Source organism: Oncorhynchus masou, chromosome 10, assembly GCF_036934945.1.
Source record: "Oncorhynchus masou masou isolate Uvic2021 chromosome 10, UVic_Omas_1.1, whole genome shotgun sequence".
NCBI classification, from domain to species: domain Eukaryota; kingdom Metazoa; phylum Chordata; class Actinopteri; order Salmoniformes; family Salmonidae; genus Oncorhynchus; species Oncorhynchus masou.
This window is the reverse complement of record NC_088221.1, coordinates 6,351,058-6,374,734: the sequence shown is the minus strand read 5'-3', so window position 1 is coordinate 6,374,734 and position 23,677 is coordinate 6,351,058. Positions and strand designations below refer to the sequence as shown.

General features: G+C 39.4%; 1 protein-coding gene and 1 pseudogene across 1 annotated transcript in view; one reads left to right on the top strand and one right to left on the bottom strand.

Moving 5' to 3' along the window:
• The window catches only part of LOC135547778 (carboxy-terminal domain RNA polymerase II polypeptide A small phosphatase 1-like), a 48,357-nt pseudogene extending 34,079 nt beyond the window's left edge, over positions 1-14,278 (top strand).
• Positions 14,279-17,881: 3,603 nt separating this feature from the next.
• Positions 17,882-23,677, bottom strand: part of LOC135547080 (obscurin-like protein 1) — a 74,097-nt gene continuing 68,301 nt past the window's right edge. Inside the window, exons 21-23 of the mRNA XM_064975734.1 lie at positions 21,586-21,852; positions 20,437-20,706; positions 17,882-19,167 (exon numbers count right to left, since the gene is read on the bottom strand). Coding sequence (XP_064831806.1) covers positions 19,157-19,167; positions 20,437-20,706; positions 21,586-21,852 — 548 coding nt within the window. The 3' untranslated portion in view covers positions 17,882-19,156. The remainder of the gene's footprint in view (positions 19,168-20,436; positions 20,707-21,585; positions 21,853-23,677) is intronic.

Genomic DNA, 23,677 nt, shown 5'->3' with positions numbered 1-23,677 from the left:
TCAGAACGTGACATAGTGCGAACCAGCGCTAGCTAGCAACACCTAGGACCAGAGTTGGACCAGAGCTAGTGCATTCCAGAGTAGTAGTTGTGGTTCAGTAGTTTTGTGGTCTTACCTTACCTTTGTGTGGTTGTGGTCAGTTGTTCTCAGTAGTGGTTAGTAGTTGTGCTCAGTAGTTGTGTGGTTGTGGTTCAGTAGTTGTGGTAGGTGGTTGTGTTGTTTTGGTCATTAGTTGTGGTCAGTAGTTGTGTGGTTGTGGTCATTAGTTGTGTGGTCTGTTGTTGTTGTCAGTAATTATGTGGTTGTAGTCAGTAGTTGTGTGGTTGTGGTTAGAAGTGGTCGATCATTTTGGTAAGTACAGTACATGTGTGGTTCAGTAGTTGTGGTAGGAGTTGTGGTCAGTATTGGTCAGAAGTTTTAATAAGTAGTTGTGTGGTTCATTAGTTTTGGGCAATAGTTATGTTGTTGTGATCAGCAGTTTTGTGGTTGTGGTCAGTACTTGTGGTTTAGCAGTTGTGGTTGTGTTTAGTAGCTGTGGTTAGTAGTGGTCAACAGTTGTGGTTGGTAGTTTTGTGGTTGTGGTCAGTAGTTTTGCTAAGTGGCTTTATTTAGTAACTACAGTTGGATGTACTGACATTCTCTAAAATGACTTATAATTCATAATTCATAATTCTCTTGCAACAGCTCTATTTGACATTCCTGCAGTCAGCATGCCAATTGCAAGCACACTCAAAACTTGAGACATCTGTGGCATTGTGTTGTGTGACAAAACTTCACATTTTTTGTCTTCAGCACAAGGTGTACCTGTGTAATGATTATGCTGTTTAATCAGCTTCTCTTTCTAATAGGGATGTAAAACAATATTTGAGAGAAATAAGCTTTTTGTGCATAGGGACATTTTTTGGGAGCTTTTACACTTCAGATCATGAAAAATGGGACCAACACTTTACATGTTGTTTATATTTTTGTTCACTATAGTTTAAAAAGTATAAAAGATACAGTATCAAAATGTGTATACAAGCACACTATTCCAGATCAATGTGCACATTTTAAAGTTTTAATTATGTTTCTAGCTTTAATTATGTTTCTAAGAAACAACTAACTAAATAAGCTAAAGTAAAAAATAAAATAACAATAACGAGGCTATATACAGGGGGTACCGGTAGAGAGTCCAAGTGGCCATTTGATTAATTGTTCAGCAGTCTTATGGCTTGGGGGTAGAAGCTGTTAAGGAGCCTTTTGGACCTAGACTTGGCGCTCCAGTACTGCTTGCCGTGCAGTAGCAGAGAGAACAGTCTATGACATAGGTGTTTGGAGTCTCTGACACCGCCTAGCCTTACGGTCGGATGCCTAGCAGTTGCCATGCTCGGGGGTGATGCAACCGGTCAGGATGCTCTTGATGGTGCAGCTGTAGAACCTTTTGAGGATCTGGGGACCCATGACAAATCTTTTCAGTCTCCTGAGGGGGAAAATGTGTTGTGGTGCCCTCTTCACGACTGTCTTGGTGTGTTTGGACCATGATAGTTTGTTGGTGATGTGAACACAAAGGAACTTGAAACTCTCGACCTGCTCCACTGCAGCCCCCTCGATGTTAATGGGGGCCTGTTCAGCCCTCCTTTACCTGTAGTCCACGATCATCTCCTTTGTCTTGCTCACATTGAGGGAGAGGTTGTTGTCCTGGCACCACACTGCCAGGTCTCTGACCTTCCCCCTATAGGCTGTCTCATCATTGTTGGTGATCAGGCCTACCACTGTTGTGTCGTCAGCAAACTTATTGATGGTGTTGGAGTCGTGCCTGGCCACACAGTTGCAGAGAGAGGTGTATGGTCCCATGGACCTTAGCTTAGTGATGAGCTTTGTGGGCATTATGGTGTTGAACGCTGAGCTGTAGTCAATGAACAGCATTCCCACTTGAGTGTTGTTTTTGTCCAGGTGGGAAAGGGCAGTGTGTAGTGCGATTGAGATGGCATTATCTGTGAATCTGTTGGGGCGGTATGCGAATTGGAGTGGGTCTGGGGTTTCCATGATGATGGTGTTGATGTGAGCTATGACCAGTCTTTCAAAGCATTTCATGTTTACCGATGTGAGTGCTGTGACAGTAGTCATTTAGGCAGGTTACCTTGGTGTTCTTGGGCACAGGGATTATGGTGGTCTGCTTGAAACATGTAGGCATTACAGACTCTGTCAGGGAGAGTTTGAAAATGTCTTGGTAATCCGTCTGGCCCCGTGACCTTGTGAATGTTGACCTGTTTTAAAGACACTTGCTCACATTGGCTACAGAGGGTGTGATCACGCAAGTCCTGCCACATTCGAAGAGCGTCAGAGTCAGTGTTGTAGGAAAATAAAACATTTAACTAAAATAAAAATCACAAATGAGGTGGGTGAGAATCACAAAAATCACAGAAATGCAAGTACTGTGTATACAGGTCAATGCCAGTACCTTATTAAATGTGCAGGGATACTGGAGTGGTTGAGGGGGGTTTCATACATAAAACATGACTGGTACTACAAATATATAAATACTTATGGTACTATACTATTGGTAATATATACATGTAAACAGGAGTAATAGTTACCAGTAGCAGGATAAATAGATAAATACTAATGGCAAAATAATCAATCGAAAGTGGTGTAATGGAGTCACTCGATAGGCTGTGGGAGAGGGAGAGCAGTAGTTGTTAGCCATTTAACAGTCTTATCACTAGGTGATGGAAGCTGTTTAGGGGTGGGTGGGACTTCTTGTTTTCTCCTCCAATGGGTTTTGAAAAGGTGAGAAGACACGAGGAGTATGCAATTGAGATGCAAATCAATCAAATCAAATCAAATCAAATTTTATTTGTCACATACACATGGTTAGCAGATGTTAATGCGAGTGTAGCGAAATGCTTGTGCTTCTAGTTCCGACAATGCAGTAATAACCAACAAGTAATCTAACTAACAATTCCTAAACTACTGTCTTATACACAGTGTAAGGGGATAAAGAATATGTACATAAGGATATATGAATGAGTGATGGTACAGAGCAGCATAGGCAAGATACAGTAGATGGTATCGAGTACAGTATATACATATGAGATGAGTATGTAAACAAAGTGGCATAGTTAAAGTGGCTAGTGATACATGTATTACATAAGGATGCAGTCGGTGATATAGAGTACAGTATATACGTATGCATATGAGATGAATAATGTAGGGTAAGTAACATTATATAAGGTAGCATTGTTTAAAGTGGCTAGTGATATATTTACATCATTTCCCATCAATTCCCATTATTAAAGTGGCTGGAGTTGAGTCAGTGTCAGTGTGTTGGCAGCAGCCACTCAATGTTAGTGGTGGCTGTTTAACAGTCTGATGGCCTTGAGATAGAAGCTGTTTTTCAGTCTCTCGGTCCCAGCTTTGATGCACCTGTACTGACCTCGCCTTCTGGATGATAGCGGGGTGAACAGGCAGTGGCTCGGGTGGTTGATGTCCTTGATGATCTTTATGGCCTTCCTGTAACATCGGGTGGTGTAGGTGTCCTGGAGGGCAGGTAGTTTGCCCCCGGTGATGCGTTGTGCAGACCTCACTACCCTCTGGAGAGCCTTACGGTTGAGGGCGGAGCAGTTGCCGTACCAGGCGGTGATACAGCCAGCCAGGATGCTCTCGATTGTGCATCTGTAGAAGTTTGTGAGTGCTTTTGGTGACAAGCCGAATTTCTTCAGCCTCCTGAGGTTGAAGAGGCGCTGCTGCGCCTTCTTCACGATGCTGTCTGTGTGAGTGGACCAATTCAGTTTGTCTGTGATGTGTATGCCGAGGAACTTAAAACTTGCTACTCTCTCCACTACTGTTCCATCGATGTGGATAGGGGGGTGTTCCCTCTACTGTTTCCTGAAGTCCACAATCATCTCCTTAGTTTTGTTGACGTTGAGTGTGAGGTTATTTTCCTGACACCACACTCCGAGGGCCCTCACCTCCTCCCTGTAGGCCGTCTCGTCGTTGTTGGTAATCAAGCCTACCACTGTTGTGTCGTCCGCAAACTTGATGATTGAGTTGGAGGCGTGCGAGGCCACGCAGTCGTGGGTGAACAGGGAGTACAGGAGAGGTCTCAGAACGCACCCTTGTGCGGCCCCAGTGTTGAGGATCAGCGGGGAGGAGATGTTGTTACCTACCCTCACCCCCACGCAGCATCGCCCCTTCAAAAAACGTACAACAGATTGGCTAGCGAAACCAACACTCAACCCTCTGAATGGTCAATAAAACTGCCAATCAACACAGGTAGCTACTGAACAGATTGCTGATTTGCTGTACAGCTTTACAGCTATACAATCGTGTGCAACACAAAGTCAAATTGTAGGGAGGGAGGAATTATGCGGTGATCAATCATTTTAACTGCTTACTTTGCAAGCCCACCAGCAATAGGGCATCAAGCAACAATTGCCAGCATAGGCCTAATGGTATTTTGGTATGTCAAAATTGCTTGGAATTAGTAATTTACTTATGAAACTTATGCATTTGGTGTTTTTTGATCAAATTAATTATCACTGTGGCGAAAATGCACCAAAGGCTTTTCTATCCACTTGTGCACTCCAAACTCTCGCCCGTGGAGAGTGCTTTGTTCTCTTTTTGAAATGGTTGCTGTTGCTTTCACATGTTTAAATGTGGTACATCTATATTCCGTCTAATCTCTCAGTAATTGCTAGCATTTAATCATTCCATCCCTGTCCCATTTATTGCAACACTTAGACATGTTTCATGATTGAGGTACGGGTTTGTCCGTACATCACTTGGACAGGAAGAAAGCACTCTCCAAGAAAAAGAAAGGCATAAGTGTATGTTTCATGATTAACTATTCAAGGTGTGATTGTGGTAACGTACAGGAGCTCAAGCCATTTTGTTCTCCCGATTTGGAATACCTCACCATCAAATGCCGTCTGCATTACCTACCGAGAAAATTCTCTTCGGTCATTGTCACAGCTGTTCAACAGCCCTCAAGCCGACGCCGCTACGGCTCTCAAGGAACTACACTGAACTTTGTGCAAACTGGAAACCGAATATCCTGAAGCTCCATTTATTGTAGCTGGGGACTTTAATAAAGCAGTTCTGAGGAAAACGTTACCGAAGTTTTATCAACACATCAAATCAGATCCCTCCTCCATTCTGCTCCTCCCATCCTATAGGCAGACACTTAAACAGGAAGTACCCGTGGTAAGGACTGTTCAACGTTTGTCTGACCAATCGAATCTATGCTTCAAGATTGTTTTGATCATGCAGACTGGGATATGTTTCATTTTGCTCCGGGAATAGCATTGGCGTATACACTGACTCGGTAATGGATTTCATCAGGGAGTGCATAGAGGATGTTGTTCCCACTGTGACAATTAGAACTTATCCAAACAAAAAAACATGGTTAGATGGCAGCTTTTGCTGAAAGCGCATACCACCGTGTTTAACCATGGAAAGGTGACTGGGAACATGGACGAGTATAAACAGTCCATCTACGCTCTCCGTAAGGCAATCAAAGAGGCAAGCTTCAGTACAGAGACGAAGTGGAGTTGCAATTCAACGACTCAGACATGAGAGGTATATGGCAGGGACTCCAGACAATCATGGATTATAAACGAAAACCAGCCACGTCACGGACACCAATGTCTTGCTCCTGGACAAGTTAAACACCTCCTTCGCCCGCATCAAGTGCTGCCGACGTGGGCCACCACCCACGTCGTTCTCTGTGGCCGACGTGAGTAAGACATATTACGTGTGTTAACCCCCTGGCGGCACAGACAGCATCCCAAGTCGCGTACAGACCAGCTGGCTGGAGTGTCTTCGTACATATTCAATCTTTCCCTATCCCATTCTGTTATCCCCACTTGCTTCAAGATGTCCACTGTTGTTCCTATACCCAAGAAAGTGACGGTAATTGAACTAAATGGCTATTTCCCTGTAGCACTCACTTCTATCATCATGAAGTACTTTGTGAGGCTAGGTCCATGGATGACGCACTGCAATTTCCATCGCACTGCACATTACCTTATCCCATCTAGACCAGAGAAATACCTATGATAAAATGCTGTTCATCGACAACAGCTCAGCCTCAAACACCATAGTGACCTTCAAGCTTATCACTAAACTCTGGGCCCTGACTCTGAACCCCACCCTGTGCAAGTGGGTCCTGGACAACCTGACGGGCCGACCGCAGGTGGCGAAGTTAGGCAACAACACCTACGCTACGCTGATCCTCAACACAGGAGCCAAACAAGGGTAAACTCTGCTTCAATGTCAACAAAACGATTAAAAATCCTACAATGTGATTTTCTGGATTGTTTTTCTCATTTTGTCTGTCATAGTTGAAGTGTACCTATGATGAAAATTACAGGCCTCTCTCATCTTTTTAAGTGGGAGAACTTGCACAATTGGTGGCTGACTAAATACTTTTTTGCCCCACTGTATGTCCAAATAGCTTCTTTTGTTAGGGCGTTTGGTAAACAAATCCAAAAGCGCGTTCAGGTCCCGCCGAACATCGGACGAGAAGTTCAAAAAGTTCCATTACAGCCCGTAGAAACTTGTCAAACTATGTATAGAATCAATCTTTAGGATGTTTTTAACATAAATCATCAATAAGGTTCCAACCGGAGAATTCCATTGTCTGTAGAAAAGCAATGGAACGAGAGCTAACTCTCTCGTGACCATGTCTCAGAGCCTGTGGCAATCTGCCAGACATCTGGCTCAAACAGCCCTTATGAGCCCCCACCTCACAGTAGAATCCTCAAAGTTCTAAGGACTGTTGACATCTAGTGGAAGCCTTAGGAAGTGCAACATAACCAATATTCCACTGTATCTGCAATAGGGGCTGAGTTTAAAAAAAACTACAAGCCTCAGATTTCCCACTTCCTGGTTTGATTTTTCTCAGGTTTTCTCCTGCCATGTGAGTTCTGTTTTACTCATGACATCATTCAAACTGTTTTAGAAACATCAGTGTTTTCTATCCATTACTGCTAATAATATGCATATATTAGTATCTAGGACAGAGTAGCAGGCAGTTACTCTGGGCACCTTATTCATCCAAGCTACTCAATACTGCCCACCTGTCACCAAGAAGTTTTAACCTGTTGATGCTCTGGGGGCGCAATTTCATTTTTGGATGAAAAACGTTCCCGTTTTAAACAAGATATTTTGTCACAAAAAGATGCTCGACTATGCATATAATTGCTACCGTTCGAAAGAAAACACTCTGACGTGTCCAAAAATACAAATATCTTCTCTGTGCGTGCCCTAAAACGTGAGCTTCAGGCAAAACCAAGATGAGATGGCATCCAGGAAATGACAAGGATTTTTGAGGCTCTGTTTTTCAAGATCTCCTTATATGGCTGTGAACGCAAGAGGAATTAGTCAGCCCTTTCTGTCGTTTCCCCAAGGTGTCTGCAGCATTGTGACGTATTTGTGGGCAGATCATTGGGAGATTGACCATAACAGACCACATTTACCACGTGTCCGCCCGGTGTCCTGCCCCGAAATTGGTGCGCAAAAGTCACCTGCCAGTATTTTTCCATGGGACACAGAGAGGAAAGCAAGCTTCCACGAACTGCATGTCAATGAAGAGATATGTGAAAAAACACCTTGAGGATTGATTCCAAACAACGTTTGCCATGTTTCGGTCGATATTATGTAGTTAATCCGGAAAAAGTTTCACGTTGTAGGTGACTGCATTTTCGGTTAGTTTCGGTAGCCAGACGCAATGTAGAAAACGGAACGATTTCTCCAACACACAGACGCTTTCAGGAAACACTGCGCATTTGGTATGTGACTGAGACTCTCCTCATTGAAAACATCAGAAGCTCTTCAAAGGTAAATGATTTTATTTATTTGGTTATCTGGTTTTTGTGAAAATGTTGCGTGCTACATGCTACACAAAATGCTATGCTAGCTTTGCATACTCTTACACAAATTAGTCAATTTCTATGGTTCAAAAGCATATTTTGAAAATCTGAGATGACAGTGTTGTTAAGAAAAGGCTAAGCTTGAGAGCAAACACATTATTTTAATTTTATTTGCGATTTTCAGAAATCGTTAACGTTGCGTTATGCTAATGAGCCTGAGGCTTCAGTCACAATCCCGGATCCGGGATGGGGAGTTTCAAGAATTAAGCAAGAATAAAGAATAGGCAAAGTGATCGTGTCAGGCGAAAATGATTTAAAACGTTTTACCATTGCAACATTTGATGTACTGTACAGTCAAATTCACCGTGGTGGTCTGAAGCATGCTATACATTTCACAGCTGGCAAAGCCTCATCGTGATTGGTTCTTCCCCGTCATTTGCAACAGGTCAATGAGCGTCATCACTATCTTTCCTTTGAGGTACCTCAAACTGTCGTGATTACCAGCTGAGAAACTTTTAGGAGTTAATTTTACTCCTGGCTCAAAGTTTGTCTGAGCAGTGTCTTAACATCATCCTAAAAGCTACTCTGAGCTGAGAGTATTTTGTTGTGGTCTTAAAACTGGTTTTAACAGGGTTCCTAGGACCTTTGCTGAGAGGTTTTGTGGATACAGGCCCTGGTCTATCCTTCATTCTAGCAAGCTGCACACAGTAGTATACACCATAACACTCAGTGCCACTTGTTTGCCTCTCCACGAACCCAAAGGCTCTTTTTAAGAGCCACCTAATACATTTAAATAAGTGTTTGTGTGTCGGGAGGGTGCTGTCAAAACTATTTAACGAAAGAATGGTCAAAATATCTCCTACAAGAGGCAAACTTACAATGTTCTGATCCACAGGTTAGAACTCTAACCATTATACTCTGAATCCTGTTCTTCAACAGACCATTTAAATGTCTGTAAGCGTTCGGCCCCCCCAAGAAAATCTTCATTCACCCAGTAATGTTGATTTATCTTGCTTTGTTAAAATATAAAACATCTAAAACAGTTGATTTGTTGACAACAGACTCATTTAATCAAGTAGTTAACCAAGTTAGCATTTAATTTTCTTTTGACTGTATGCTGCTGTAACCTGATCTCATATCATTTTGTATTATTATCTCAGTAAATCTGAGACACTCCATTTAGTATGATATGTTAGCTAATCGAAACAAAATCATATTATTTGGCTAGCTACCTTTATTTGCCTGTTTGTTAGCTATCTAGCTTTCAGATGATTGGTGTTACAGAAGATGGCTGCTGGACTTTGTACAAGCTATCTAATGTTAGCTACCTAGCTAATCAAAATATCTGTTTGTATTTATTGATTAACCTCAGCTTGAATAGCACCATATAACTAGCTAGATATACATTAGCCCAGGTTTATTTGAATACACATCTTATGACTGGCAGCATGGTGCTAGCAACTGTGTTGTTGCCGAGCAACCAACCCAGTGTTATGGAACTCTGAGCTTCAGGTAAAAAATATGTTAGCATTGTCAGAAAGCATCTTTATTTCTTAGCAGATGGAAATGTGCACATGAGAGTGATAAATTATACATTTTATAAAAACTGTTGCACCTATAAAGTTAATTTGTGAATTTTATCTATTTTCGTGTCTATAATTAAACCTTTATTTAATCATGTAAGTCCCAATACAAGTCCCAACAATACAAAGTACATTAAAGGGAATTAGTGACACAAATATTACAAAAAATCAAAGGCGGGAGAGGGAGAAATACTATTATAAAAAACACATACATTTCTCTGTAAACGGGTCATTTAACAATGTGCTGAAATGACCAAAAGGCACTAGTGCATCCAATTTTAGAGTATACTGAAATGTATTCCATATATGTGCCACGTAAAAACTAAAGGACGTTTTACCTAAATCGGTAGAGACCAATGGAATTTCAAGAATTAGCCATTCCTGGGAGTGAGTAACGTTTTTCGTACTTTGGTATGTCAGGAGCAGGGTTTCCATTAGCCGGCTTTTGGCCGATAATAAAATAAAATGAAAAGCCAATCAATAAAACTGTTGCAAGCCAAAATGACCAGGAGAAAAAATATCTCATTGCAAAATAATTGATGGCAAAACCAGTCGATGAAAATACATTTGACCATCATGCTTGGTCAATAGGTTCATTTGCATAATTGTGTTGTCTTCTATCTAATTTATCCAGCACAACTATCACACCTGCACAGTGGGAATTCTCCTGCAGCTCCTTAGCTGGTTGCTGCTGGAGTAAAGCATGTGCATTTATAAGCCCATTCATTGTGCAACCATTTCTAAATGCAACCATGTGTTAGCAGTTTTGGCGCACGATTTAAAAAGAGCTACTATATATGTTTTTCTCAACTGGTAATTGATGTGCGCCTCCCATTCACAATGTAAGTGCAGGCAACAGGCTATCCGCGTGTCAACATGTGAGCTGTAGTCAGTATGCATTTTCAAAACATACTTAATTCTTTGAAACCTGTATGTTTTACTTCATATTATGAGGCATGCTTTCCCTTGATTCATAGTAGCCTATAGACAAACTCCAACTATGGAAAAGTGGAGGCAATTATTTTATACATTCGTCATAAGCAGCGCATGTGTTTCCAGTTTGGGGAAGTTTACAATTTATCCCACCATTTCTACCGATCTGCATGCCAGTTATGATTTTCATATGGACATTTTCATGGAACCGTTTAATTTCAAAAGCATTGTCACCTGGTCAGTCATATACATCTGAGTTAAATATTCAATATTAAATATTCAAAGTTAAATATTCAACTAATGCGAGGGCAATGCCAAAATATCTTAAATCTCTGTTTAAGTTTGTTGTTGATCATTGCTAGACAACTATTTTCAGGTCTTTCCATAGTTTTTCAAGTATATTTACGTCAAAACTTTAACTTGACATTCACTGCCTTGTTGGTAAGCAACTCCAGCGTCGATTTGGCCTTGTCTTTTAGATTATTGTCCTGCTGAAAGGATAAATCATCACCCAGTGTCTGGTGGAAAGCAGACTGAACCGTGTTTTCCTCTAGGATTTTGCCTGTCCTTAGCTCCATTCTGTATTTTTTTTATCCTGAAAAAACTCCCCTGTCCTTAACGATTACAAGCATATCCGTAATTTGATGCAGCCAGCACTATTCTTGAAAATATGAAGAGTGGTACTCAGTAATGGAGAGTGGTACTCAAACATACATGCGCCATCGTGTGCTATCGTGCATAAATGTATTTTGCCCCCCCACACTAAAATAAACGCGATCACGTCACGCAGGTTAAAATATCCAAACAAACTCTGAACCCAATGACATTCATTTGGGGACAGGTCGAAAATCATTAAACATATATGGCAATTTAGCTAGTTAACTTGCACTTGCTAGCTAACGTTAATTTGTCCGATTTAGCTAGCTTGCTGTTGCTAGCTAATTTGTCCTGGGATAACAACATTGAGTTGTTATTTTACCTGAAATGCACATCGACCTCTACTCCGACAATTAATCCACACATAAAACGGCCAACCGACTCGTTTCTAGTCATCTCTTCTCCTTCCACCATATGGTGATCCATCTAAACTTTCATTGTATTTCATTACCATTTTTTGCAGTATTTCTTTAGTGCCTTGTTGCAAACAGGAGACATGTTTTGGAATATTTTTATTCTATACAGGCTTCCTTCTTTTCACTCTGGCAATTAGGTTAGTATTGTGCAGTAATTACAATATTGCTGACCAATCCTCAGTTTTCTCCTATCACAGCCATTAAACTCTGTAACTGTTTTAAAGTCACCATCGGTCTCATGGTGAAATCCCTGAGCGGTTTCCTTCCTCTTTGGCAACTGAGTTAGGAAGGAAGCCTGTATCTTTGTGGTGACTGGGTGTATTGATACACCATCCAAGGTGTAATTTATAACTTCACCATTTTAAAAGGGATATTCAATGTCTGCTTTTAACATTTTTACAATGGGGTTGGAACCAAAATGATTTTCAATTGTTTCGTTTCGTTCTGAACAGAAACATTATTTTGTTTCCTTCCGTTCCACTCTTCCAACCAGCAAAATAAACTTCTGAACCTCAACATTAAATTACTTCACCAAACAGCAGGTAAGCGATTTAATCAGTATAGGAAAGTCATTATGAGCAAATATTTATTTTGCCGTAACAGCATGGTTGAATCATAATGAAAGACAAAGACACTATCCATGCAACTTATGTGACTTGTTAAAGCAGTTTTACCTCTTTAGCTTACTTAGGCTTGCCATAACAAATGGGTTGAACACTTATTGACTGTAGACATTTCAGCTTTTCAGTTTTTATTCATTTGTAAAAAAAAATATGAAAAACATAATTCCACTTTGTCATTATGGGGTGTTGTGTGTAGGCCAGTGACAAACAATCTAAATGTAATAATATATTTTAATTTCAGACACAACTAAATATGTAAAAATTCAAGGGGTGTGAGTACTTTTTGAAGGCACTGTATTGTCTTAAAGAAGCTAATTATCCTTGATTCCTGTATGGCTAAGCGATGCTTTCTGGGGAAGTATTTTGAATGAATTTCTGTATTACTTTACAGACAGGAGTAATTATATAATTTTGGCAAATTTATTTCAATTTAGTTCCCTAGCTTATTGGACCCACCGCTATGTCATTTCTCTCCTGTTCTATTGGTTCATACTTTCTTTCATTGTCCGGAAGCCAAAGGCACAATCCTAGTCATATTAGCAACCCGTCCTCGTTGTCGCATCTTTAGATTCCCCCTTTTTATAAGTTTCTAATAGAGATTTTCATCTGTCACATATGGTACCGCTCTCATCAGGTGTGCTGTTTAGAATTATGTTTTCCCTGCTTTATTACAGGAATTGTATGTTCTGTTAAAATGAATTACCATAACTAAATGCAGTGGCGATCAGTGTCATTTAAGATGAGGGAGGACAACATTTTTATGAGCATGGACTTATTTCTATTACAGCATATTGGATAACTCTGATTCATATTCCATTCACCCAGTTCAATGTAACAGAGAGAGGTTCTACTCTAATTTCCCTATAGCCACCATGAGATTGCTACAACCTAGCCTATGAATAAAAGTTTACAACATAGGTGCACACAGGTTGAAAGACAAAATTGAGGTGACAGACAGTGACATTCAATATTGTCTTGCACACTCTTGCCTGTTTCTATTGGACAAATTCATGTATGTTTATCCCTGTTTTGTTTGGGTTTGCTTCCATTTAAGAAATGTTTTCAACAGAATCAGTGTAATGATTACACCACTGATCACACATAAACACAGTTTCATAGCAGCCACGTTATATTCCTTCTTGCATCTATGCGCTCTCCTCCTCTCACCCCTTCACTTGTTGACTTCAATGCACAACATATCAGCTGTTTTTTTATTTTTTATTTTACTAGGCAAGTCAGTTAAGAACACATTCTTATTTTCAATGATGGCCTAGGAACAGTGGGTTAACTGCCAGTTCAGGGGCAGAACGACAGATTTGTACCTTCTCAGCTCGGGGATTTGAACTTGCAACCTTTCGGTTACTAGACCAACGCTCTAACCACTAGGCTACCCTGCCGCTGTATGTGGCCAGACGAAAAAACCTTTCCAAGCCCAACCGCTACACACAGCCTACATCGTTGTCACCATATTAGCTAAAGTAACGTCATTGTCAGCATAGCTAATATAACAAATTTGTTCGTAAACTTGCTATAATCATGCAGAATTGAAAGCATTCATCAACTATCACTTTGACTCATTGTGTTTGGTTTAGACAGATTTGTTTCTGTATATTTTTTCAGAACAGCATGTGTGATATAACTTATCTTTTCTCTGCACCAAAATAATGTCTGTGGCTTCCATAGTTATGTCATTTTGGTGCTTATATAGGTAAAGAATTTGCTCAAATGGAGAAATGTGAGATGGGTGTAAATGTCCCGAACAGCATGCACCTTCTCGACCCATACTTTCTGGTGGGGATGTAGTGCTTTCGTGGATTGTCTAAAGTCAATAAAAATGTATTTTCAATATATGACCTATTCATAATAATGTGGATTTTTACATTCTTATGAATAGGTCAACTTATGTTTCAATTTATGTTTTAGTTTCATATCCGCATATACCATTACTAAATGTAAATAAAGGGTATTCGATATAACTAAATCACTGGTTCACATAGATTTGTGTCTAAACCTGACTTTGTTTATGACTTCACCTCTTCACACACACAGGTCCCTGTTGCATCCTGGTTTGACGACATGGCTGACACAGAGCTACTAGATCTCATCCCGTTCTTCGAGAGACTAAGCAAAGTGGACAATGTCTACGATATGCTCAAGCAGCAGAGGACTGCAAGCTAGTGTGTAATCAAACACCGGCTGCAACTTTTCACCACGGGGGCCATGGAGGAGGCTGGTGGTTAACAAGCTTCAAGTTTCTTCCCACTAGAAGGACCAGCTAGTGTCTCTCGGTCGTTGTCACCCAGCGAATTCCATTCACACACAACGTCATGGAGGCCACTCAGTTTGGCACAGAGACAGAACTAGGAGGAACTACTTCATGACAAACATCGAAAGGAGTGTTATAAGTCATTTTTTAAATTTTGATGCATTAATCCCCTCATGGTTACAACTTTTCCTCCTGAAGAGAAGGTTGAACAAAGCCCTTTTTCTTGGGATGGTGATCATTTAAGCAGGCAATAAAGTAATTTTGCAAAGCAATTGGTGAATACAATATGAAATACTGAGGGTGTTTATCTTGAGATCAAGATAACTCAAACCAGTCGTTTAAAGACTGTTTCCAAAAATGTCCTAATGTACCGCAAGTATATTATTTTTGAATTTAACCATTTTTCCTTACCCGGACGTTACTGTATATCGAGTGTTTTCAACCTTCAATACTATTTTAGTAAATTATTCACTACAACATACACACTTGTGATTGTGTCAAGGATGTACGATTATCAACAAGGATGCACTATGTAGCAACACAGCAAATCAGCATATTTTGAACATTGGAAAAGCTGTCACATGCACATGTATGTATGTGTTTGTATTTTTATTCCATGTCAGCTGATTTAAGATCAGATTTGAAAAAGATACAGCAATAATGTTCACCTTAGTGAAATAATCAGCATTTGATATTAACTGTAACAGCAATTTATTATATCTCGTTATGCTCTTTTCATCATTAATCAAGTTGAATAAAAACTGGAATCACATCAGATGTGACATATGATGTGACACATTATGATGACATATTTAGCCATTATATCAGTGAAGTGTTTATGCCCGTTTGAAATGTATTACACACACAGAATGCCTTATTCATGATTTGCCAATCATTCACTTAAAGTAACTGCCCAGAGAATTTCCCTTTTAAAAGTTAATATTCTGTTAACTCATATCCAAATTAATGCTGTTGGCTTGTCTTATACTCGTATTTGTGGCCAAAGCATAAATTGGAGAAAAGAAAAAGACCCACCTCAAATGTATGTCTCAAACAGACCGTTTAAATAATGCTTGTGATTTCCTCATAGAAACATAATATAATCTCCCTGAGGAGGGTGAGCAGAGCAATCAGCGGTCTTGAGGAGGATGAGCTGGCCAGTCAGCGGTCTACTTGCATTAATATTTTGAATGACGATATACGCCCACACCATTCTGTTGGTGGGGTACGCCCATACCATTCCAACACAGAAAAGCTGCTTTTCAACATACTGAATTAAAACATTTTTGGAAGGAATACTATTTCACTTATATTGTAAGTAATTATAGGTTATAGTAATTATATTTCATAGAAATCTGGAAACACTGGGCAGTTACTTTAAATGAGTACTGTACATTATCAAGTGAGGCTCGAATTGCCTTGGTCTTCACTAGTTACCACAGCCACAAAGTAATTAACCCACCTATTTCTAAAATGTATAATGTTTTTAATCCTAACCCTAAACCAAACCCAACCAAATTGCTAACTAAAAGCCTAACTTTAAATGACCAAAAAAGCTATTGTTAGTTTTCATAGATTTGTACGATATAGCCTATTTTTACTTTGTGACTGTTGCGACTAGTGAAAATAATTGTTTTTCCTCATCAATCTACACACAATACCGCACAATGACAAAGTGAAAACTGTTTTATTCGTAATTTTTGCAAATGTATTAAGAATAAAGAACAGATTCCCTTATTTACATAAGTATTCAGACCCTTTGCTATGAGACTCAAAATTAAGCTATTTCCTATTTCCATTAATCACCATTGAGATGTTTCTACAACTTGATTGGAGTACAGCTGTGGTAAATTGAATTGATTTAACATGATTTGGAAAGGCACACACCCTGTCGTCTATATAAGGACCGACAGTTGACAGTGGATGTTAAAGCAAAAACCAAGCCATGAGGTCGAAGGAATTGTCCGTAGAGCTCCAAGACAGATCTGGGGAAGGAGGAAACCTGGCACCATCCCTATGGTAAAGCATGGTGGTGTCAGCATCATGCTGTGGGGATGTTTTTCAGCGGCAGGGACTGGGAGACTAGTCAGGATCGAGGGAAAGATGAACGGAGCAAAATACAGAGATCCTTGATGAAAACCTGCTCCAGAGCGCACAAGACCTCAGACTGGGGCGAAGGTTCACCTTCCAACAGGACAAAGACCCTAGGCACAAAGCCAAGACAACGAAGGTGTGGCTTCAGACAAGTCTCTGAATGTCCTTGAGTGACCCAGCCAGAGCCCGCACTTGAACCCGATCGAACATCTCTGGACTGACCTGAAAATAGCTGTGCAGCAATGCTCCCCATCAACCCTGACAGAACTTGAGAGGATCTACAGAGAAGAATGGGAGAAACTCCCCAAATACAGGTGTACCAAGTTTGTAGCGTCATACCTAAGAAGACTCAAGGCTGTAATTGCTGCCAAAGATGCTTCAACAAAGTACTGAGTAAAGAGTCTGAATACTAATGTGAATTTGATATTTCAGTTTTAAATTTTTTATAAATGTGCTAATATTTATAAAAACCTGATTTTGCTTTGTCATAATGGGGTATTTGTGTGTAGATTGATGAGGCTAAAAAAACTATTTAAATCGATTTTTAGAAGGCTGTAACATAACAAAATGTGGAAAAAGTCAAGGGGTCTGAATACTTTCCGAATGCGCTGTATATTATCAGCTCTATTCATTGTATTTCTATCTGCAACATTCATAATTCCACATCCCAGAATATACATCCCTGTATACGGATAGACAATGGCATACCTGTGTGACCAGAGAGTGGAAAGTAGTCCAATGGCCACATGCCTTGTAGTTGGACAGAATGACCATAGACTGATGGGTCTTTCAGCCCTAATATCTGATGGTTAGAACTACAAGTGCCAATGTGGATGTGGTGAGAAGATTTGGACAGCTTTCAGTAGTTAGCCAGTTGTTTTGATAGTTTGTTTTACTTATGTTAAAGATGTCATGTTTTATATTGTAGATTAACTGATATGGGAAAAATAATATGTGCTAACTTGGAATAATTGTAGTACGCTGTCCAGGTGGGGAAATGGTTTGTAATCCATATGCTGGAGATGTATGTGTGACATTTGGTTTTTAACAAGTACTTGTACTTGACCTTTTTGATATGTGATATCATATTGCAAGTCTAATGTAGTAGTCATTCAACCTGTACAGTCAGTTGAGTGGGGAGCATTTTTCATAGCTCCTTGTATTACATGCCTTGTAAAGATCCTAATTTACTTTATGACACTTCCTGCCGTGCTTGGTTACACGTGACTACTTGTCTGTGCATGCGAGTCTGCTTTACCTACCAGCATTCATTTGACAAGATAGACATCTTTCGATACAAAAAATCTTTCAATTACTATAATAATTTTCTGTTTTGTTTCACTGCATGCAAAAGTGTTGACATCTGAGTAAAGAAACTTGAGCTAAATCAAGTGTTTGAATGAGTAAGAGCTGCTTGTCAATTTTAAGTATAGAAAGAAGTAGAAAACGATTTGTACTTTACCATAATAAAGCATGATTTATTGAAAGAGGTAATATCCCATTACAATTATTCCTGCATACACTAATGGAGCAATTCAATACATTGCGGGGGGTGTTGGAAACAAATTAAATTGAAAAGAAAAAAGAATATGGAACTGACTTCACTTCATATGAAAACCATATTCATTAATTATTCAATACAATATATATTATTCAGGTAACTCTGCATTTAAACTTGAATATAATCTAATAAAATGATCAATATTAATTACCTTTCTAAATTAACCAATTTTGGCCCAATGTATTTATATTACAAGCCAATACTACTTGACAGAACCCATTCTTCATAGTAGCTTGAATTTCTGCCTCCACAAAAAAACTTCAAAATGTAAAAAACAATGTCTATACAGTGGACACGTGATGAAAAATACAAATGAAATTATGCAATTATAAGTAATGATGATAAAGAAATTTGAGAGCGAGAACGGCGCTGTTCCTCAAACAGCTTGATTGACGGACTAAATGGACACTTAAAGTAAATAGAACTAATGGAACCTTTTAAGAACATTTTTAAACTTAGGACTGAATCCTAACTTGAGAAAAATGTGTATCTCAAAGTTATAGATAAATGCATTGATGTCAAAGGGAGATTTATGTGAAAAAGTTGGTAGCTCGTTAGGATTCGTCACTTCTAAACAACTTACAGTTTCTCAATACTTGCTATAAGTAGCCATTATGGCCCAAATTCTGACATAGGATGCCAGTGCACAACTCAGACTTTTGCATAAAGCATGCATTCATATCTATGTGAGATTTGCAAGCAAATGCCACTCAAACATGGATCTCAAGTTAGGATTCGGTCCCACGCCTGTAATCAATTGCATTCTCCAACTGTATTTTACGATTGACTTTAGAACACATTTTAATATTACAGAAAATGTTTATATTACATGTCATTTTATGGATGAATTACTTGCTCTTATTCAGAGAGACAATTTAGTCAACTCTGTACTTATTTTGGTTGATATTTATCAAGAGCCTCTTTAGAGGACATTGTTTCAAGTGAATAGGGGTATCTGCATTGGGAAATAATTATACAAAATATTTCAATAACTTATTGTTCATTTTGACACAATATTCACCCCCTTTTTAAAGACAGGAATATATCTTACAATTCTATTCCATACATTCCAATTTCACATGACAAACATGAACACAAATAAATTGGTGAATAAAATATCGATCCATCTCATTCTGATGTTGACACTGCATCACGACGATACTGCGTCTGTCAAGGATCACCTGTTGAAGAGTAGAAAAAAAATACACAAATACTCAGAACTGTCAATCCTATATGTACAGTATGTTCTATTCAAGCGAAATGGTAAACAGGTTTCCCCAATAAGACAAGAATGTGCATTTGTTATGCTAATTCACACAAATGTCTATAGTTATAGTTGATACAAGTTTTTTAAGGGATTTGAAGTTAAGATAGCCTGAACACATGAAAGTTTGTCTATAGCTTAAACTGTTCAAGAATTATCCCCCTGTGTAACGATCATGATGTTTAATTCATTTCTTGATATTCCACACCTGTCATGTGGATGAATTACCTTGGCAAAAACAAATTGCTAACTAACAGGGATGTAAACAAATTTGTGCATTGTAGAGAAATTAGTATTTTGTGCCTATGTAACATTTCTGGGATCTTTTACTCATGAAACATTTATATTTTGTTCAGTATAAATATTGTTTAAGTTCAGAAAGTATAAAAATGCTATCCAAAATATTTTCTCAAGTAATCTAAATTGGGTCTGTTTGGGGTGATATCGTAACTCAAAATAGCAGAATAAATATAATTATAATACAACTATGAGAGAAATCTAGAGTTGTGCATAGTTTTGAAAGCACACCTTATCTCTTTGGCATGACAATTGTTTTTGTTTTATTTTATCCTGAAATACAATAATAACACAATGGTTTTGATTGAATAGGGACAAACTGTCAAGTTTAATGCAGCTGCATAAATACTACAATGCAGGTTCAATTGAATTGGGGACATCCAGTAATCCTCAAGTAGCCACCATGAGCCAAATCCTAATATAAGAGCCGAGCTTCGGTCTCCTGAAAAACAATAATCCAAAATATAGTATAAATGTTGCAACTGCATAAATACTACAGTAAAGGATGCTATAAGTAGCCTGTAATCTTAAGTCTCGCATAATGGCTCAAGTGATACAGTAGGAGAAATTAGCTTGAATTAAAATATTTATATTTTAGGTATAAAGGGGGTCTGTATGTACAATCGGTTACATTTAACGTGATGAAGGAACATAATACTTATTCAATTTTAGACCATGTTATAAAATTAAAAGTATTTTATTACTGTCAGCCTGTAAATATAGCCTTAGACGTCTACCGGGAAATACATTCCGTCTTGTCTGACCTAGATGTCAATGCCAATGGAGAACTGCACATAAACACCAAACATAGCTTACAGTATGTCACACTTCTCTCGCCATGTGCCGCTGTTATGCCAAATCACATGTAAAAGTTAAAGGGTTTGCCTACTCTTGACGTGGAGCTCGGCGCTGCTCTTGGCTTTTCCCGATGTGAACTCCACCAAGCCGTTCATGTCAACAGAGGTCTGTCGGAAGGTGAGGCGGTGGACCATGCCCATCTTCTCTAGGCTGACTTTGGGCCCCTGCTGCAGGGCCTCCCCCTTCAGGCTCCACACTGGGGCTTTGAGGACGGGGACCGAGACCTCACACTCGAAGCAGGCCTCATCCGGGGCAACCACCTCCACGCTCTTCAGTTCCCTCACCATCAGGAGAGACTGGGCTGCGTTGACCAGAGAAAGATAAATACATTGAGGGAACACTTAAAAGTACACTCAACAAGATGGCATCATAATCAATTACAAAACAACATAAGACCACATTGTCACCAAAATTCATATGTACAACTACTGCCAGAATTGGCCTTTCACAATTTGCACCTTCCCCAATAATGGCTGTTTTGAAGTCTGTTGTCCATGTTGTATGAGTTTACCCCGTTGTGTTTGAGGATGTCACCTTGCTAAGTATACCGTTAAATATGATTATACAATACACTCTATTCATTATATGATGAATTAAATGAGAATCAAATGACTCACCTGTACAAGTTAATTGCAGATAAGGGGCATGGAACAATGCTTGAATTGAATTTATAGCACTGTACTTTCATACCTGAGTAACACAAAGTACACTAGGAACAACATGTTGATACAATGTTGTTACATAGTACTTTAGTAACTGCATTATAAATGCACAGAACTAGAGTTGACCTATAATCCTATCAAATACTGAACTGAGTGAGCGGCAGTGTGTAATGAATAGGAATGTTTTGCTGACATGTTCCCAATAGATGGAGCTGATATTCAGGATACCAATCGTTCTACGCTCCTGGTAGAAGTTGCCCTTAGACCGATCTAAGATCAGCCTACTCTCCCCAAATCCTAACAATTAGGGGGATGCAAAACTTAACTTATATTACTGATCTTACTGTATTACTGAATACAATTTCTATTCATTTGAATTTGAGACAAATACTGTGGCAGTATCAACACAATAAATGGAGTGGGACGTGGCCTCATTTTGACCAAAGGAAAATGTTCATGACAAACATCTGACAAACTTAGATTGTGGGGTGAACTGACACTTTAATAGATTATCTTACCTTCTACAGTCAGTTTCGCAGAGCATGTGTGCTCTCCAACCTGCACACTGTAAGTTCCCTCATCGTCCAGTGCCACCTGTTGAATGACCAGCTTGCGATAGCAGCCCTCACTGCAGATCTCAAAGCGCTCTGAGGGCAGGATGACATTGCTGCCTTTGTACCAGCGGATACTGCACCGAGGGTTGGATACTGAGCAGTCCATGATCGCACGACTCCTCTCAAGAGCTACCTTGTCCTGGAGAGGGTTCGTTATGTTCAATGGAAGCTCTGCAAGGATAAAATACAAATTTGCTTCATTTCTGAATGTGTCACAAGGTGTGTTCTGAGACCTGACAATAATTGATTTGGACAAGTGGCAGGCACCAATATCAATAATTCAATATTTACCTACAGTACCAGTCAAAAGTTGGGACACACCTACTCATTCAAGAGATTTTCTTTATTTTTACTATTTTCAACATTGCAGAATAATTGTAAAAAACATAGGTATTAACAAAAAATTCAAAATATATTTTCTAATTGAGATTCTTTGAAGTAGCCCCCCTTTGCACACTCTTGGCATTCTCTCAACCAGCTTCACCTGGAATGCTTTTCCAACAGTCTTGAAGGAGTTCCTGCATATGCTGAACACTTGTTGGCTGATTTTCCTTCACTGTGGTCCAACTTATCCCAAACAATCTCAATTGGGTTGAGGTTGGGTGATTGGAGGCCAGGTCATCCATCGGATGCAGCATTCCATCGCTCTCCTTCTTGGTCAAATAGGCCTTACACAGCCTGGAGGTGTGTTGGGTCATTGTACAGTTGAAAACCAATGATAGTCCCACTAAGCGCAAACCAGGTGGGATGGTGTAACACTGCTGAATGCTGTGGTAGCCATGCTGGTTAAGTGTGCCTTGATAAATAAATCACAGACAGTGTCACCAGCAAAGACCCCCCACACCATCACACCTCCTCCATGCTTCACGGTGGGAACCACACATGCGGAGATCATCTGTTCACCTACTCTGCGTCTCACAAAGACACAGCGGTTGGAAGCAAAAGTCTCAGACCAATGGACAGATTTCCACCAGTCTAATTTCTATTGCTCGTGTTTCTTGGCCCAAGCAAGTCTCTTCTTATTGGTGTCTTTTAGTAGTGGTTTCTTTGCAGCAATTCGACCATGAAGGCCTGATTTACGCAGTCTCCTCTGAACAGTTGATGTTGAGATGTGTCTGTTACTTGAACTCTGTGAAGCATTTATTTAGGTGCAATTTCTGAGGCTGCTAACTTTTATGAACTTATCATCTACAGCAGAGGTAACTCTGGGTCTTTCTGTCCTGTGGCGGTCCTCATGGGAGCCATCATCACGCTTGATGGTTTTTGTGACTTGAAGAAACTTCAAAAGTTCTTGAAATGTTCCAGATTGACTGACCTTCATGTCTTATAGTAATGATGGACTGTCATTTCTCTTATGTTTATTGGAGGTCTTCTTGTCATAATATGGACTTGGTCTTTTGCCAAATAGGGATATCTTCTGTATACCACCCCTACCTTGTCACAACACAACTGATTGGCTCAAACGCATCAAGAAGGAAAGAAATTACACAAATTAACTTTTAACAAGCTACACCTGTTAATTGAAATGCATTCCTTGTGACTACCTCATGAAAAAATGCCAAGAGTCTGTAAAGCTGTCATTAAGGCAAAAGGGGGCTACTTTGAAGAATCTCAAATATAAATATATTTTGATTTGTTTAACACTTCTTTGGTTACTGCATGATTCCATATGTGTTATTTCATAGTTTTGATGTCTTCATTGTTATTCTACAATGTAGAAAATAGTAAATATATTTTTTTTAACTTGAATGAGTACATGTGTCCAAACTTTTGACTGGTACAGTAGGTCTATCCTAATGGGAACAAAGCATCTGATATTGACATAGATTTTCTATATCCGCCCCCATATGCCATTTTCCCCCAAAATGTTATTTTGTTACTACTATATATACGCAGTGTTTCCACATTTTGTTACCTCTTCAAACTTTTGACTGGTACAAATAAGCAATAAGGCCTGAGAGGGTGTGGTATATGGGCAATATACCATGGCTAAGGG